Here is a 16908-nt window from a genome sequence, read left to right as displayed (position 1 = left end):
TTATCAGACTTGCTCAGCTTACACAGCTAAAATGGAGGTGTTTTCATTCCCCTGCATAAGTAAGAGTCACTCTAGATTTTAAAGAGATTTTATTCAAGTGTATGTGTGCCGTATGTGTGTGCCAGGGACCTCAGACGCCAGAGTGGGTACAGGTAAACTACCTGGAGTGGGGCTGGGGACTGAACATGGATCCTCTGCAAGAGCAGACGATGCTCCTTTTCTTTTCTTTCTCTTCATCCCCCTTCCCATCTTCCTCTTCTGATTCTTCTTTTTTACTCTAATTTTGATTTATCTGGAGCTCAGTACAACATCAAGCTGGCCTTGAACTCACAGATGTGCCTGTCTCCGCCTGCTGAGTGCTGGGATTATGGGGGTGCACCACCACGCCCAGCAGCATGTGCTTGTAATTTCTGAGCCCCTTTCTCCAGGCCCACTCTGGATGCTATAACCTTCATCATAGGATCACCCACACTGCTTCAAGCAGCAGTATCTGCTCAGGACAGCGCGACTCTGGGGACACGAGACTCACCTTTCACTTGCACAAAGTCCAGCTGGTGAATGGATTGCAGCAGGGGGCTGTTGTCCAGGCTCAAGTCAAAGTCCGTGGTCATCCTGGGGGTGAGTGTGCCTTTCCCCCACTGGTCCTCAGTCAAGTGGACTCGCCTGATGAGGGCGTCTGAAATCTAATCACATCAAAGACCATAGTCTAAGAAACACAACTTTATATTCAAACCACCGAAGGACCTTAAGCTTCTTCCTATCTCAGGCGCTCCGTGAGAAAGACTGTGTCCTGACTAGGGTGGCCCACAGTTTCTGAAGCAAATCTGAACATTTTTGTTGAGTTGGAAGGAGGCCACTGTAAATAATTAGGACCTTCAACCGATGAGTAGGTGCGCCTGGAATACACCCATGCATTTATTACTGAGCTTCCAAATGCAGACAGCGCTGAAGAAAATGATACACTGCAAATCAGTTTGTTCTATAGGCTCAAAGGCTCCATCCACCCTTCCATACCAAGGTGTGGGCAGCCAGACAAGATTCGGGAATGAGGTTCGCCAGCCAGAGAGGCCGCTACACATCCTCTTCCATCCTAAGTGCGTCATCTTCATGGGACTCCCACTTGACTCCTTGGAAGAGACCTCTTCCCTTTCTTTCACTCAGCCCCATCTGTCCCTCTTGACTGTCTGCAGAACACGAACTGGAGGAGATCTAGAAGCCCTAGCTTAGTTAGGAAGCTCCTTGTCATTGGTACCAAAAATGTAAGTAAACCCTAGCTTACACCATAGCGCTTTATGATTGATAATGAACAAAAGCAAAAACCACAACAACCCGTTTAGTACCATTGGAAAAAATAATACGTTTACTGAGTAGGAGTAGGGAGAAGGAACCATGCACACAAGGACTTCTGCTGGCACAACTGTTAGGGAGAAGGCCCGATTCTCAGGCAAGGCTATGCTCTCTTCTTTGGAAGAAATGACAGGGTTAAGCACAGGAACTAAAGCACACATCAGCCTGTGCACTTCTCAGTCTTGTAGCAAAGGATGCCAGAGACTTCCAGGAAGTCAGCGTTCTCCAACAGGCTCTCCTACACTTACTGAGTGAGTATACAGGGAGGTTCTGCTATTGATGGACACTGAAGCCAGGCTGCCGGATGTCCCATCTGTGTGTCCTCCACTCAGCGCCAGAGCGCATCTGAACCAGGAGGAAGAACTAGTAAACACTGACCTGCAGAAAGCCGCTGGGATCGTTCTCCTTAATCACTTCCAAGCAGTACTCCATGAGGCCCGTGGTCTGGCGCAGCTTCACCGTGCAGTGTGAGATCTGGTCCCGAACCACCTGAGGTTGGTGAGGAAACAGAGAGGCAGGTGCAAAATGGCTGAGGGTAGCAGGGAGGCACCCTGGGACTTCGGGAAACTCCCTCAAAGCAGAATCCAAGAGCATCACGGAAGTGTATCTAAATGGACGACAATTCTTTGTGCTACTCCGCATGGACAATGGCCCCGGAGGATAGCCGGGTAGGGTTTTTATAGAAACGGCTAACAACAGGACCCTTCAGGAAAGATTATGGAAGTCAGAATACTGACGAAGAACCTTGATGACTCTGCTGCATTAAGTCTTGCACAGGGCCCTGCAGACATTCTTCTCTGTGGAAGCTGACCCTCCCAAGAGCTTTGCTTTGGGTGAAGGCATGAGCTGTCTGCAAGAGAGCGATGGCTTCCCCATGGGCAGCTGCATGGCTACTGGCTGCGCTCTCCCTCTTCCCTGGTCTGCTAACTCTTCTACGGGGTTTCAACACCTGAACCCTATGGGCATTCACCAGAGCCTTTTCTTGAGTGGGTGGGAGAGCGGCAGACGGCGGAGGTGGAGCCTGGACAGCAGAGGTGATGGCAACAAGTGAGTTAGAGAAAAACCACGCATGCAGATAAGCGTCCAGGTGTCATTTGGAGAGCACTTTTCAGGTCGGCCCTGATGGCTGCCCTGTGAGTCTGCTTTAGCCTGCGTGAACTTTTCTCCAGCGTGCATGCTGCCTCCAGGGTGTTCTTTACCCAGACACAAGGCACGAGGCTTCTCCTGTTAGAGGTGTTCCCCTTTTCACAGTGACCTGAATCCCGAGAGGCATTTGGAAAAGGGAATAAAAGCTCAGATTTCCCACGAACCTCAGACATTTGCTTCTTTGATATTTAGACAACTTTGCCAAAGCCCCAAAATGTCAGCATTTTGGATTTTCTGTATAATATGGAAAATGTTAATAGTTATTACAGACTTTTCCTTACTTCTTTTCATTATTGGTTACCAGCTCACTTTTCACTAAGAATTATTACTCCTATTTCCCAAGAGTCGGGAAAAAGATGAAAACCATCTCAGTTACCTGATGTAGAAATCTAATATTTGATATTAGATTGATATTTCCTTTTAGCTTTCCTCTGGAACCAGACTTATTTAGAATTGCGATCTCAGCATTTGACATTTGACATTGTGCCCCCCCCCCCCCCAACTCAATACAACATCCCAGGAACTGCCTGTGCTGTTTCCACCGGTAAATGCTATTGGATGTGTAAATAGCCCAGTTAGTGGCGAATAGCAGTTATTCCTATTCCTGTCACAGGGCATTAATGTCGTTATGCTGTTTTATCAGCCCGTTTGCTCACTCCTGGCTTTCGTTCTTGTACTGTGATGATTTTGTCACATGCATGTACCGAAATAAGGACACCAGCCAATGCTTTTACAATTCTCTGTCTGCTTTCAAACTTCCCTTCTTGGGGAGGTTGATTTGGGGCTCATAGCTGTCTGAGGGTGGGACTCTGCCCACTCCCAAGAAGCCCATTTTTCTGCCAAAGAGCTGGTTATTCTACAGGCATGCAGAACAGGGATGGGCTCCTCAGCTGCCTCTCCCTAGGACTGAATGGGCTCATCTTGTGACTGAATGGGCTCATCTTGTGACATTTCATCAGCCATCCCGCCAGTCAGATCAGTAATAAAAATCACTGCCCAAAATAAAGTCACAGTGTTCTCAGGACAGTGTTTCTTGGGTGTACTGTTACTGACTTCTAGTTTCTGATCTGAGATAGTCTACCTTAAGGAGATCAGCAAATGATTAGATCTTTTAAGAGTCATAAGATCTTTGTGAGATCTTCTTAATTTTTTATTAAAATCTTTGCACATATCTGCATACGTTCATGTGAGCACCTGTGCATATGGAGACCACAGGTTGAGGTCAGATGTCCCGTGACTACCCTCTACCTTATATATCGAGGCAGGATCTCTCAGAGATCACCAACTCAGATAGTCTAGCTAGCTTGCTCTAGGGAATCCCACTATCTGCCTCCCAAGTTGAAGCCAACCACATACCCAGCCAGCAATTTTGTGGGTGTTAGGGACCTGAACTCTGGTCTTCACACTTGCACATCGAAGTAGTTTACCCATTAAGTCACTTCCTCAGCCCCAGTGATGAGTGTAGTTTTCCTCGCTGGCCAAGTCTTTTCTGGGATCTTTTACTTATTAGCTTTCTGCCCAGGCTGTTCTTCCCACTTCTTACTGTTCTGTATTTTTGTTCTGGTGATTTTGTTGAAGCTGGTTCCTAGGAAGCAAGGCTAGTCTTTTTTTCTTCTTCTTCTTTGAGTTACACATTTTTGGACTTCGGTGCTGGTGCCCCAGAGAAGCATTTGGCACTGTGTGTTGCGCTGGCAGGAGTCAAGTCCCTTTGGGTAATGTGCTAGTCACAGGAGTGGCACAAAAGGTCCTGGGTGAACGTCCTTCCCCCCCACACCCTGCTTTTCATCTGCACTGGAGCCTAACCCAGTTCCCACGGGACAGCGGATTGGTCTGGAGTCCATGATTCCAGGGAACGCTTTGAGAATTTATCAGAAGGGCGGTGGTCTCTGCAGGATAACGGGTACCTATTGATCATCTGGACAGTTTTATTTGGATAAGTGGCAAAAGTAGTGAGGGTTATGCCTTGGGTCAGGACATGACACCAGGCTCTGTTTGGAAAAGGGCCTGTTGTTTCCTGAACCCTAGGGCTTTTTCAGTAAGAGAGAGCCACCCAGGAGAGCATGTATACACACAGGTGGAAGTTGCTCTGATGGCTCCAACCCTATTAACATAGGCCAACTGCTTCCTTCCTCCAGCCCATGTGGCATAGCCCACAGCGAGGTTTGGTGCTATTGAAAAGGACTTCACTCTTTTGCCAACTTTGAACAAGATTAAGTCCCCACTCCTGACTTCCATACCTCTCCATTTTCCACGTGTCTTTAATTTTTTTCTCTTTATTCTTCCGAATAGCTTTAAATCACACTCCCCTCATGGAGGCCTAAGTGCTGTCACCTACAGATCACCAGTCTGAGTAAATGATAATATTCTTTGCCCTCTTTTACTTTTTAAATGTAATCTATTATTTTCTATTACAGTTTAACGCCCCCCCCCACCGCATACCGTAATCCCTTAACGGTTCTTACTTGTTCTGTTCCGTCTAAGGCCCATAAACTTTCAAGATTCAAACCTGCAGCATTTGCTTGCCATTGTTTTCTGTGTGTGATGGGGAATTTTCTGTGTGCATCCAGAAACTGATGACGTTCTGAATGGCCTCCCTGGGAGTTACAGGTGATGAGCTCTGGCTTCATTTCTTTAATTAAACAGAGAATTCTCCTCCTCCCACCCCAGCAGAATATCATTTACCATTTTATTCTTTAAAGAATAATGCATCCTCCAAAACCTGGAGAAACTTAATTAAGGACAAATGCTGTATACCATTTTTCTCCCACAGAGTTTCAGGCAAATGTTTTCTCCCTAGCGCCAATCCTACACTCTATAGGAAAGTTTGGATTTACCTGACAGCGGTTTTTACAAAGACAAGTCTGTGGCTCTGAGTTTTTACTTAAGAGAAGAATCATTTAGTTCAATTAAGGAAGTAAAACACTCACCTGTTTTAAGGGGAGCATGGTATTTTAACAGCAGAGCTGCGAGTTTTCTGTTCTAAAGCGTGAATTCCACCAGCGTTCTTATTGATAAACACTGAGTGGAACATGTATAACTTGTGTTGGTGTGTAGAAGATTGTGTCCTAGCACAGAGAGGTTAATAAAGGAAGAAGCCCTAGCCCTGGGAAGAGAAGAATCTGATGGCATTATGTCCATGCAGGAGAACACATACCATGGGTGGTAGCTGCATCAGACAGCTACAACATGGAGCTTTGGTGCAGAGCTGCAGAGGGTGAGTCTGTCATCTCCATGGAGAGAGCCAGGTGCCTTCTAGAGGAGGAGGCTCACTCCTATCTGGGCAAAGGGCATCAAAGGCAACCCAAGATTGCCCCTCACCGGCATTTGCCAGAGTGGGCTGGGGTATTCAAAAATGTGTTCCATGTTTGTGGAGGGGCCCTGGCTGTGTGGGCTTCCTCATGATTCTGTGGCGACCCTGGGAACTCCATCTACATAGACCTTTTCAGCGTTATTCATCTATGGTGGGAAGGAGAGGACCAACGAACTTGCCCAGTGACACTCTGGAAGGAATTCTGCATTAGCGGCGGGTTTACGTCAATGACACTTGTGATAGCATTATTCGCGTTGACCCCTCTCGACTTAAGCATATCACACCTTTGAATTGTCCCAGGTGCTTAGTTTTTACACAGACCTCATCCTGGCGTCTGGTCTAAATTCCCTGCATTCCCTTTATTGCATGGCCACACTGGGCTGGTGCTTGGCTGTGATGCATCGCCTAGCCTTGCTGACAGTGCCTGTACCTAATTACTTAAGCACTTCCTTGTGAGTGTGATTGCATTTCTCTTCCTTCTCCCAATTCCTTAATCAAAGCATCCTCTGCCTGCTGGGAAACAATGGGCAGACAGCCTGATTTAGCAGTTTTATAAGCCAATGGTACACGTGGTGGAGGCTTTCCTGCATAGGGGCGTGGCCATATAATAAATCCTTTTTTAAAAAAAATAATGGGAACAAACAAATACCATGATGGAAATACTGGAATTTCTCCAGAAGGAAACATGCTACATATAGCCATGGTGGGCATATGGAGGCCCTTCAGGGATACTGAGTTCTATAACCCAGTAAGCTTTCTCTTTACAGCCTCACTGCGTAGTGCTTTGGTGTGTCAGGTTCACCAACTACACAAGCACATTAAAGATTAGCTCTCCCCCCCAAATAACTGTGAACAACCATGTTGATTTCTTCCAAGAGATCTTACTGTTGGAAGGTAACAAGAAGATATATATCATCATGTACTATTGAACTTGGATCATTCTAAAATGCCAGGGAGAGAGAGAGAGAACATATTTAAGTTGCTTTTTAGAATGAATTCAAGTTTTGAAAGTATTTTAGTATAATTAACTCCCAGGTAGTACTTTAAACTTCTCAAAAAAGGGAAAATATTTCATTTTTTGTAAAATAAAAATATATAGATCTCATTAATGGCATATTTTAATGTTGTCACAGATTCTCTGTGAGGGTGTCAGGAACAGTGGGGACAGTTTGGGAGCCTTACTGAGAAGGGCAGGACCTGGGAAGGATGGCCACTTAGCATCTGGCTTCCTCTGTTGGTCATCAGGACATTGCCTAACCAAGTCCACACACAAACTAGAAATATTTCTTGGAGTGCACAGATAGTTCTCGCTCATGTTTCTCTGCATGTGTTTCAGTTGACCACTTCCTGAAAACAAATAAAAGCTCCTTACACTTTTCCAAACCACAGGATGGCGCTAACTTCAGTTCACATTTTAAATGGGCCCCAGGTAAGGCTGCACCTGCCCATCTCTCACCCAAGCCTTTCTGCTTTTCGATTTTAAATAGCTCAGTGAAATTGGTAAAATATCTCATAGAATGATCAGTTATGACCATGGGCCACTAAAAAAAAAATCCCATGTGTTCAACGAGAATAACAGTGTGTGGTTAATTTTGTCTGTGAACAGTGTGTACATAAAATAGTTCTTAGGAACACTTCTTCAGTATGATGAATGAGATCATAATTCCATTTATTTTTTCAGTAACAGAGGCGAAAGCTGAAACTTGGGCACTGAGCTAAATCCTTTCCGGTGCTCCATACTGAACACAGCCTTAAGCGCTTCAGTATCTCATACCGAGTACTTACGGAGTACTCAGACTTCTCTTAGTGAGTACTGTAATACATGATGTACCATAGCCCGTGAGGGGAGAACATACACTTTCTAGCTGTACTCTAGCTCACGCACAGAGAAAAGAAACTGTGCCACAGAATTCCCCAAAGTTAGGGACACGGTGTGTGACCTCCCACCCAATCCGGTCTCCATAACAACAGAATCTAGGCTTTTCCCCACCCAACTCCATCTTGTCTCACTAGAACCCTTTCATCTCTTCAGGCTGGCAGTGCTCTCAGAGAAGGGCATGAGCAGAGTGCTAAGACCCAGAAATATACACTGGCTTCCCAGCATCCTATGCCTTTTGAATTGCACACACGCTCACACACGCTCACACACACAGTGCACGCATGTACATACACACATGCAGGCATGCACACACACATGTATGCACGCACATATGCGCACACACATCACCTCTTTGTCTGCCCAGAACAGGCCTTGGAAACGGATGAACATGAGATTACTGCCACACAAACAACAAAGAAGGAAGTGCTGTGCTCGGTGAGGTTGTCCTTACGTGGCCAGTCTTTCCTCATGAGTCTCAGCATCGACAAACACAACAAGAAAGGGAACGGGCAAGGACAAAAGAAGAGCTGTGGAGGCTGGTGTCAGTAGCTATGGCAGCAATGGCACTGGTGGCCCTCTTTAGAAGTGGCAACAGATACAATTGGCTGAAAATGACAGAGATGAATTATAGAGACAGCAGACAGAACAGCTTTGCTGCCGAGGGCAACAATCGGCCACCTGTCCCTTTTCATCGTCCTCCAAAGTCTGAGCAGGGTAAAATGAGGGCATCGGTGTCCTCTGCCCAGTAGCCCCGTGGCATCTGTGTGGCCTGCAGCACAGCCCTCCTTGACATGTGCTGTCATGGGGAAGATGAGGACAGCAGGCAGCAGGAGGGCATGGAGGCCCCGGGGTGTGGTAGGCACCATTCCTGGGCATCTACACAACCTAAGCATCAACTCACTGCACAGGCCGTGAGTGATATTCTCATCCCATCCTGCAGAGACGGCACCAGGTAAGGGGCATGAGAGCCTGTGATGTCCTCTGCTATTTGCCCTTGTGACGTGGATCAATGACATTGTCCCAATCCTTGATTCCCTCTTCCATAGAGGTTGCTGGCCTCTGTTTCTCCCACATAGCATGGCCATTGTCACCTCTGCAGTGACTACACAGCATCACACATGACTCACTGTGATTGCAGCTATGGTGCCAGTGTTTGCAATGTTTGATAAAAAGAGACTCCACTGAGGAAAAGTTGAACTTTTACAGCGAGGTGCTGAACCACTGGCCCTGGTTCTCAGCAGGGCAACTCAGCTGTCCAGCTCATACTCCAAAGGCAGCCATGGCTTTGGTCTACTCATCTCTATGTGGGTTGGGATGGCATTTTGAAGCAAGGTCTAGAGACAGATGCAGGCTTTGAGCACAGCTATTGTAACAGGAAGGTTGCTTGTTTGTTCCAATTGCCCAGAACTGAAATAATTACACAGAAACTGTATTGATTAAATCTCTGCTTGGCCCATTAGCTCTAGCTTCTTATTGGTTAATTTTACATCTTAATTTAACCCGTTTCTATTAATCTGCGCATCACCATGAGGTTATGGCTTACCAACTAAAGTTCCAGCACATCTGACTCTGGCGGCTCCATGGTGTCTAGCTCTCTGACTCCATCCTTCTTCCTCCCAGCATTCAGTTCTTGTCTTCCCTGCCTACCTAAGCTTTGCCTTATCAACAGGCCAAGGCAGTTCCTTTATTAATCAATGAAAGCAACACATAGACAGAAGGACCTCCTACACCAAGCCATTCTACAAGCTGAGGCAGAAGGGTCACATGTTCAAAGCCTGCTTACGCTAGAGTGTGTTCAAAGCCAGCCCAGGCAATTCAACAAGACTCCATCTCAAAATTTTAAAAGGAGGGAGTATGGGCAGTGTAGATCAGAGGTAGAATGCTTGCTTAGTGTATGAGGGCTTAAATTCAGTCCTTAATAACACACACACACACACACACACACACACACACACACACACACACAAATACCCAAAAATGCACAGGATATTCTGAGGATTGCTATGAAAATAAATTTCTGCATTCTATAAAAGGCTATGGTGACAGTCATTTAGTGATATTAGAGCAGGAATGGCAACAGAAATTCTCCATCAGTCTTGAGGACTGGCAAGATCACCATCGTCTTTCCCTGGCAACTCTCCTCCTACAGGCAGGAATGCAGTGATCGTTACCACACACCTCCTACAGAGTGGGCAGCTATGATGCCAGCTCTCCCACAAGGTGCTCTGTGACCGTTAGAGCTGTCAGTGTTCTTATCCTTACAGTGTCTATGGTACTGACCAGTTCTTTCCCAGAAGCCTGCTGTTCTGTTGATGGAAGTTTCTTTCCTTCTCAGTCCCACAGCCATTCAGAACCAAATCAACACACAGAGGCTTACACTGATTATAAACTGCTTGGCCTATTGTTCAGGCTTATTACTAACTAGCTCTTACAACTTAAATTAACCCATAATTCTTATCTATGTTTAGCCATGTGACTTGGTACCTTTTCTCAGTAAGGCATTCTCATCTTGCTTCCTCTGCATCTGGATGATGACTGCGTCTCTGCCTTTCCTCTTCCCAGAATTCTTCTGCTCTGGTCACCCCACCTATACTTCCTGCCTGGCTACTGGTCAATCAGCATTTTATTAAACCAATACGAGTGACAAATCTTTACAGTAGACAAAAGCATTCTCCCACAGCACTGTTTACTTCCATGATTAACACTCACTGCATCCATAAGGTCAAGGCTCATCCTGAGTCACTGCTGTGTCCCTCCCTCCTGTATACTCCTGTTCTGCATTCTAACCCTCACACACACACATTAGCTACTGACTGGCTGGGGAGAAAAGCCTGGTCTCTGGATGGAACTCTACCAGGAGCAGTGGGGAGCGTTTGTTCAGATTCTGGGCTCCGTGGTTCCGTGGCTTCTTGGAGCCGGTTCTTAATTAATGTTGTTATCATTCCTTCCTTTCTAGAGTATGAATAGCAGTGATAGTGACCTCATAGAGCTGCTGTGGAAATTACCGAGGTGATCCCTGTCATATAGCTTCTATACTGTCACTATAAAGAAAGCTTCTCCAGACTTTCATTATTGCTAGGATCAAAGGCAGGGTCTGCTCACCAAGGATGCTCATCTATGCTGCCATGGGGGTAGTTGCAGAATCCACAGCAGGCTGAGATTTTTACTGCAGACAAAAGTGATTCTTTAAAAAAAAAATTATTCAGCTCTAACCTGACTCTGAGAGAAATGTTTATCAAGTCAAGCCGTTTTCCAACTGTTAGGTGAGCCTGTGAGACAGATGCTCACACAATGACACTTGCAGAACAGTTGGGAGAAAGCACAGCGTGTCTATGACTCCCTCAGGTTCTTCTCACATTTAAGGAGTTGGTACACATGCTGCCATGAGTCACAGCTCAGTGTCCCTTTAAGGAATTCATGGGCTAATAACTAGACACCGGAAGAGTAGATGATGCTCAGCACTGGAGAGGGGCATGCAGGAGGTACTCCATCATCTAGGACTTGGTAGACTGCCATGCATGGGCCATAGAAGATGCACCCCTGGGCAAACCAAGCCTTGTTCCCTTCAGCTTCTGTTAGAAGGTTCCTTGTGGAAGGGGTTTTCTCTGGCATCCTTAGGAGTTTGATCCCATCCTGAGAAGAACATGGGGAGGCGTCTCCCTTGACCAACCATCAAGGGTGTGTATGGCTGCTCTCAAATGAACAGCAGGATTGCCAGACTTGGTTTGCTACCCAAACCCACAGGCCTCTTAACACCAGCACCCTGGGGACTCCTCCCATTCCTCATCCCAAACCTGGGTTTTATATGCTGATTTCAAGATCTGCAACTCTTTTTACCTAGGAATCTGGCTCCTTGATTACATGGTGATGTTGCTACCTGCAAAAGTATGGTATCGGTGAGCATAAGCTGGTCAGGCACTCACGAGCCCTTCCTGTTTGGATGGACCTTATCACAGCACAGCCTGCTGGTTGCCCCAGGTATCTCTACAGTGTCCCCTGAGTGACGAGCCAAGTCAGAAGGCAGGGGAGAAAGGTTCTCATTTTTACCACACTGCTGCTGACCTTGGCTAGGGAAGGATCATCTATGGGTCTCTGAAGGCACTTTGAGGAGCTTCAGATGGCAAGAGGGGGAGGGGGCCTTGGAGAAGCAGGCTACTATTGGGGGTCTTGACACTGTGTTCATCACTTCTTCATGCTGAAACTTCCGTGGCTCACTTTCAGGAATCTGATTTTAGAAATGCAATTTCTCTTGTTCTTAAAGGTGTGGTTAGGTAACTGACCCACGGGGTGATATTTGTCATTGGGCCACTGACCCGCCACTAGGTCCCCTAAAGTGGCCCATGTTTCTCCTGACACTAACCCTAACAGGCAGCCTTGACTGGAGCCTGCTTCTACTTTAACCCCAGGCTGTCACTGGACACACTTCCCCTCACCACCAGGCCTGAGGTGTGTTGGTCACGTGTGTGGTCCTCATCTGACTGCTCAACACTAGACTTCTTTCTGCTCCCTCTCCCCATCTTGTTGCCCATGGATGACAAGCAGGCTATCACACATATCTAAGATCAGAATGGCAATGGGACCCCAGGCTCATAATGCATTGATTTTACTATGCGGTGGCCAAAGTCTACATTGAAAAGTTTATAAACAATTCATTTTATAAATTACATATTCTGTTTACCTACTCAAGAACACATTTTTGCCTCTGTGTGGCCACTCTTATCTAAGCTTCCAATCCTGTTCCTAGGATTCACTCTCCCCTCTTCTGCCTTTAGAAGAACTAGCCTATGATACATTTTCCTTGGATGCCCTGCTTAGCATTCTCCCCTCCTAAGAGAGTAGAATGAATGCAGAGATTTTTATTTATCTTGTTATTTCCATGCCCAGAGCAGTTCCTGGCCCAGAGAACTTTTAGTTAAGAAACAGGAAGAATGAATGGATACTGAAGGGACATGCCTGCTCCTGTCTGGCCAGACCACACAGGTGAGGCATGGCATCCTCCTGTGCCCGCCCACCATTGCCCTGGGAGGTTGGACTGCTGCTTCCCACTGCCCCAAGGCACCACTCACCTTCAGCTTGTGCTCATGCTCCTTGTTGACCCGGGCCAACAGCTGAGCCTTCCTTCGGTTTAGGGCATCAATGAGAGCATCACACTGGGCCACCAGGCAGGCCTCAAACTCCACACTGTTTTCCTGAACAAGAAAGCACCATTCTCAAGTGCATGTTTGGGGAGCTTGGGTAGTCATAAAAACCAGAGCACCCCAGTCCTTCCTACTGAAGAGATGGGAAGGAACTCTGTCCATAGAGCACACTGAGTATTTCCAAAGTACTGGTAAACTCTTCTGTAGTGTGAGTGTTTTGCTTTAAGTTTGCGTGGAAAGGGGTAGGTATTTATTACTTTCATCCTTATAAAAAGAAATCATCTCTCCAGCTTGAATTATAGTAAGTACAGAAAAGCATTGGCTGTAGGGTCGTGTACAAGACCTTTGACGGGTACATGTGCTCAGCTCTGCAGGCTGAAAAGTGGTTTCTCGGAGGAAGAGGGTAGAGTCAGGGCAGGAGAGAAAGGGTTACTAAATCTCACGGAAGAAAGAAGAGGGGATGACAAAGGTCCCCCATATTAAACAGTGATTCAACAATTCATCAATGGCAGCATAAGGTCTAATGACAATGGACATGAAAGTTGTCCCTGCATGAAGAAAGGCAACAGCGGAGAAAAACTCATATTGGTAACAGCATTTTCTTGATCCAAACTCAGACAGGACACAGTAGCTTGCTGAGGACAGGGAGCTACATAGAAAATGAAGGAAGGGTGGGCCCATGGTATTCAAGTTAAATGCTGGCTATAACTTTTTTCCCTTGACTTTAACCATGTAGTTCTTTCAATTAGCAATTCTGAATTATGGGTATATATTAAAGGCCTCTGATACTTAATTCAGCAACTTTCTTCAAAGACGGTCTTTTGAGGCCACATTAGGTGGAGCAGCAGTTCCTATGGACACAATTTCGGCTCTGCTGGCAATGGTCTTTGAATTCTCAGAGAAAGTCCTTGAAGACTCATTTAAGGACTTGCTGTGCCCTGGGTAGAGTGACGGTGGGGGTGGGGGTGGGAGGGAGCCTTCCCTTGAAGACTCTGCTACTGTTTTCTTACGGAAAGAACACTCTGCTCCGACAGAAAGGCAAGGCGGGGGCAAGCCTGGGGCTGCACCATTTGTGCCAGCGACGGCAAAGAAAGGGCTGATTGATAAACACGGCCGCTTTGGAAAACAGAAGGAAGTGTACAAAACTGCTAGGAACCAACAGTTTTAACACTGGCACGCATACAAAAAAAAAAGGCGATGAAACCAGTGTGCCGAGCTTTGAGAGCTGGCTCACATTAAAAATCCATCTCTGCTCTGACACAGGTTAAAGAGTCGCTCAGTAGCCCATTTCCTGGAGGACGGAATAAAGGTTATTTCCAGGAGGCAAACCTCAAAACATGTAAGAATGGTGAACAGTGCAGAAGGTCATTGTTTTGGCATCTCATATGGTCTATGGTTTCTCCCGTTCGGCTCTAGCGAAAAACGTATGCGTCCTCAAATGCTGGCTGACCTGCTGGTGACCACGTCCTGATAAGGCAATCTGAACCTGTAGTCAGGCACCAGGGAACAGAGGCTAGAAAATGTCCAAGTGTCTGAGACGAAAGAAACATTAAGATGGAACAGGGAGAAAGGAAAGAAGATAGAGGGAGAAGGGAGGGAGAAAGAAGGAAGAAGACAAGAACAGACTAGTTAATGTTAAGTAAAATGGGCCTTGGGGACCGATAGGATTTTAGGAACTCGGGAATAATGGGGTTCATAAAGAAATAGGCCTCTGTCTACACGCAACATGGTAGCGGACTCAAGGCATCAGAGTGGAAGGCAGGAAATGCCTGAGACAGACAATCCTGGCTTGTGGACAAAAGAGCTGCTGCCTCAAGAAGGCGCACGCGTGAGGGCCGCCTCTCTGTGTGTCTGCCTGTGTGGAGGAGACAGGGCGGAAAGAAAGAGAGGTTTCCTTGGAACACATCAAGTCAGAGGGTCTCAACCCACTTTGGTTGCTGTCAGCCCGCGCTGCACCTCCTCCCCTCCGCCGCACCCCAGACCCCACTCTTCACCCCGGTACCCCCACTCGGTACCTGTATCTGTTGCACCATGGTGCGCAGTTGCACCAGGAACTCCTTGGCTTCTTTAGCCCTGTCTGACAATCCGTTCAGCGCCTGGGAGAGCTGGCTCTGTGGAGAGAAGGAAGGAAGGCCTGAGATGCCGTCACACAGGGCCACATGGAGTTACTTCAAAACCATGGGGCCCCAAACCCAGGAGCCCTTGAACCCGCCCTGAGTTCTCTTGTGTGGGCCTTTGAAGTAACGTGGGTGCGTGGGTTCTGGTACCCAGGCAGGCAGCCCTTTCCCGGGCTCCTAAGCACGTTATTCTCTGAAGCAGCAAATGTTTCTGACCACAGAAGTCAAAGGCCTCATTTGTTGATACCCACCTCGTGTGCCCTCATCTCATTAGTTAATTAATCTTTTATTTCATTTGTGAGGGATTAAAAAAAACAAACAAACGAGCGAGTCAATTGAGCTGATTCCTTCTGACGGTACTTAGCCTAAAGGTTCATTGGTCTGGGGTAGGGATGGTGGGCAGAAATAATGAAGACGATCAAGTGAGGGATGAAGAAGGAAGGGTTGAGCGCTGGTGTGATGCACTGGGTTGCAAAACTGTTAACGATGAATATAAAGGCCAGAAGAGAATTCTACCCCATCAAGTACTCCTCCTTCTCCCAGGTGCACTGACTCTAGGTTCCCGGTCCCCACCCCGCATCCTGACCAAGGTCAAAGCCTACTCTCTTCCTAACTTCCCGCACCACCAAACCTCCTGCAGCTCTGCAGGGGCAAAGTTGAGTCCAGGCAAGCACAGTTTTCTAGTCTTGGCGACTGCTGAGGTGGCCAATGCCCAAACTGCTCATCAGTGGGAGCTAGGTGAGGGTCTACAGGGAAGGAAAGGTCTAAGAAAGCTGATGTGGGACCAGTGTGGCTGGGTTAGTTTCTCCTCTTTGGTTTCTGCCTTTGAAGCAGATCAGTATCTTCTAGAGAGGAGGTCACTACAGTAAGGATGGAGGGGAAAGGACATGGGGTTCAGAGTCAGTCTTCCTGTTGGGAAGAATGAGCTGCTAGGAGCCCTCTGCTAGGTTTTCCATTCCCTGAAGACCTTAGCAATATATGGGATACAAGATTCTTTGTCCTAGCAGACTGAACAAACCCACTGTTCCTCAGGCAATGGCAGACCTTTCTCATTGCTCCTCTTTCCTGTGCTTTCTTGAAAGTCCAAAACCCATTCTTCTCCTCAACCAGCACAATGCCTTTCTTATCCTTTCAATAAAAAGACAAAAACCTCAAAATTTTCTTGGTCCTGTGATTTTTTTTCTCTTATATTTGTCTTAATAAATATGTAGGGGGCACTGCATTCTTTTTTAAAATATGCAGGCCAAATGCTGGGTGGGAACAACATAGGATGGTAGAAAGAAAGCAGAATTTGAGGGATTAAATTCTGGCCCTGCTCTTTACTATGTGACCCTAAGAAAGTAACCTGTGTTTGAATTACACCAACAGGAAAAACAAGCTTTGAAATAATATTTTGTCATTGGGCTCTGAATGAATGCAGGGCAGTGCTTAAGGGAGCTATCCCATCTCGTCGATGCTGCCAGCTACCGACTGTTTACACATTTATACATAGTTTGACCTCTTGCATAAAATGAGAATTTTACTAACTTGGATGGTGTGGACATTGCATGAGATACTGTATTTGAAGGCCAGGGCCCTTTAATGTGGTGTTTTCTTAATAAATGTTTGATGCTTTTAACTCATGCTTGCTTTCTTCATTTCTAGGCACCTAAACACCCAATGATGAGGGATTTAATGGGTGGATTCCTTAATAATATCTGCTGGAAAACATCTTCGTTAACTTGTAGTTTGCTGCGTATTCCAGCCCCAGAAACGACCGAGAGAAGGTGCATAGTGACCCTATGTTGCAAAGGGACCATTCATATCTTTATTACTGTGTCTTAGTGATGCCATCATTTGGGGGTAAATTTTATCCTTAAGAACTGTTTCCAGGGACTAGAGAGATGGCCCAACCATAAAGATTAGGCTCACAAACAAAAATATAAGAACTGTTTCCAGGATCTCAGGAAATGAAAGAAGAAAGGGCTCTCA

At 46.5% G+C, this 16908-nt stretch overlaps 1 protein-coding gene across 23 annotated transcripts in view; it reads right to left on the bottom strand.

Moving 5' to 3' along the window:
* The window catches only part of Trim9 (tripartite motif containing 9), a 102009-nt gene that overhangs the window by 33371 nt on the left and 51730 nt on the right, over positions 1 to 16908 (bottom strand). For 19 of the 23 annotated variants that reach the window (XM_038336894.1, XM_038336903.1, XM_038336904.1 and 16 more), the window contains exons 2-5: positions 14836 to 14931; positions 12749 to 12871; positions 1726 to 1836; positions 530 to 683 (exon numbers count right to left, since the gene is read on the bottom strand). In XM_038336894.1, the coding sequence (XP_038192822.1) occupies positions 530 to 683; positions 1726 to 1836; positions 12749 to 12871; positions 14836 to 14931 (484 nt within the window). The remainder of the gene's footprint in view (positions 1 to 529; positions 684 to 1725; positions 1837 to 12748; positions 12872 to 14835; positions 14932 to 16908) is intronic. The other 4 variants (XM_038336907.1, XM_038336913.1, XM_038336916.1 and 1 more) reach the window with 2 other exon arrangements.

This window comes from Arvicola amphibius, chromosome 7, assembly GCF_903992535.2.
Source record: "Arvicola amphibius chromosome 7, mArvAmp1.2, whole genome shotgun sequence".
In the NCBI taxonomy this organism is placed as follows: domain Eukaryota; kingdom Metazoa; phylum Chordata; class Mammalia; order Rodentia; family Cricetidae; genus Arvicola; species Arvicola amphibius.
The sequence above is the reverse complement of the archived record's forward strand: the minus strand, read 5'-3'. Positions and strand labels throughout refer to the sequence as shown.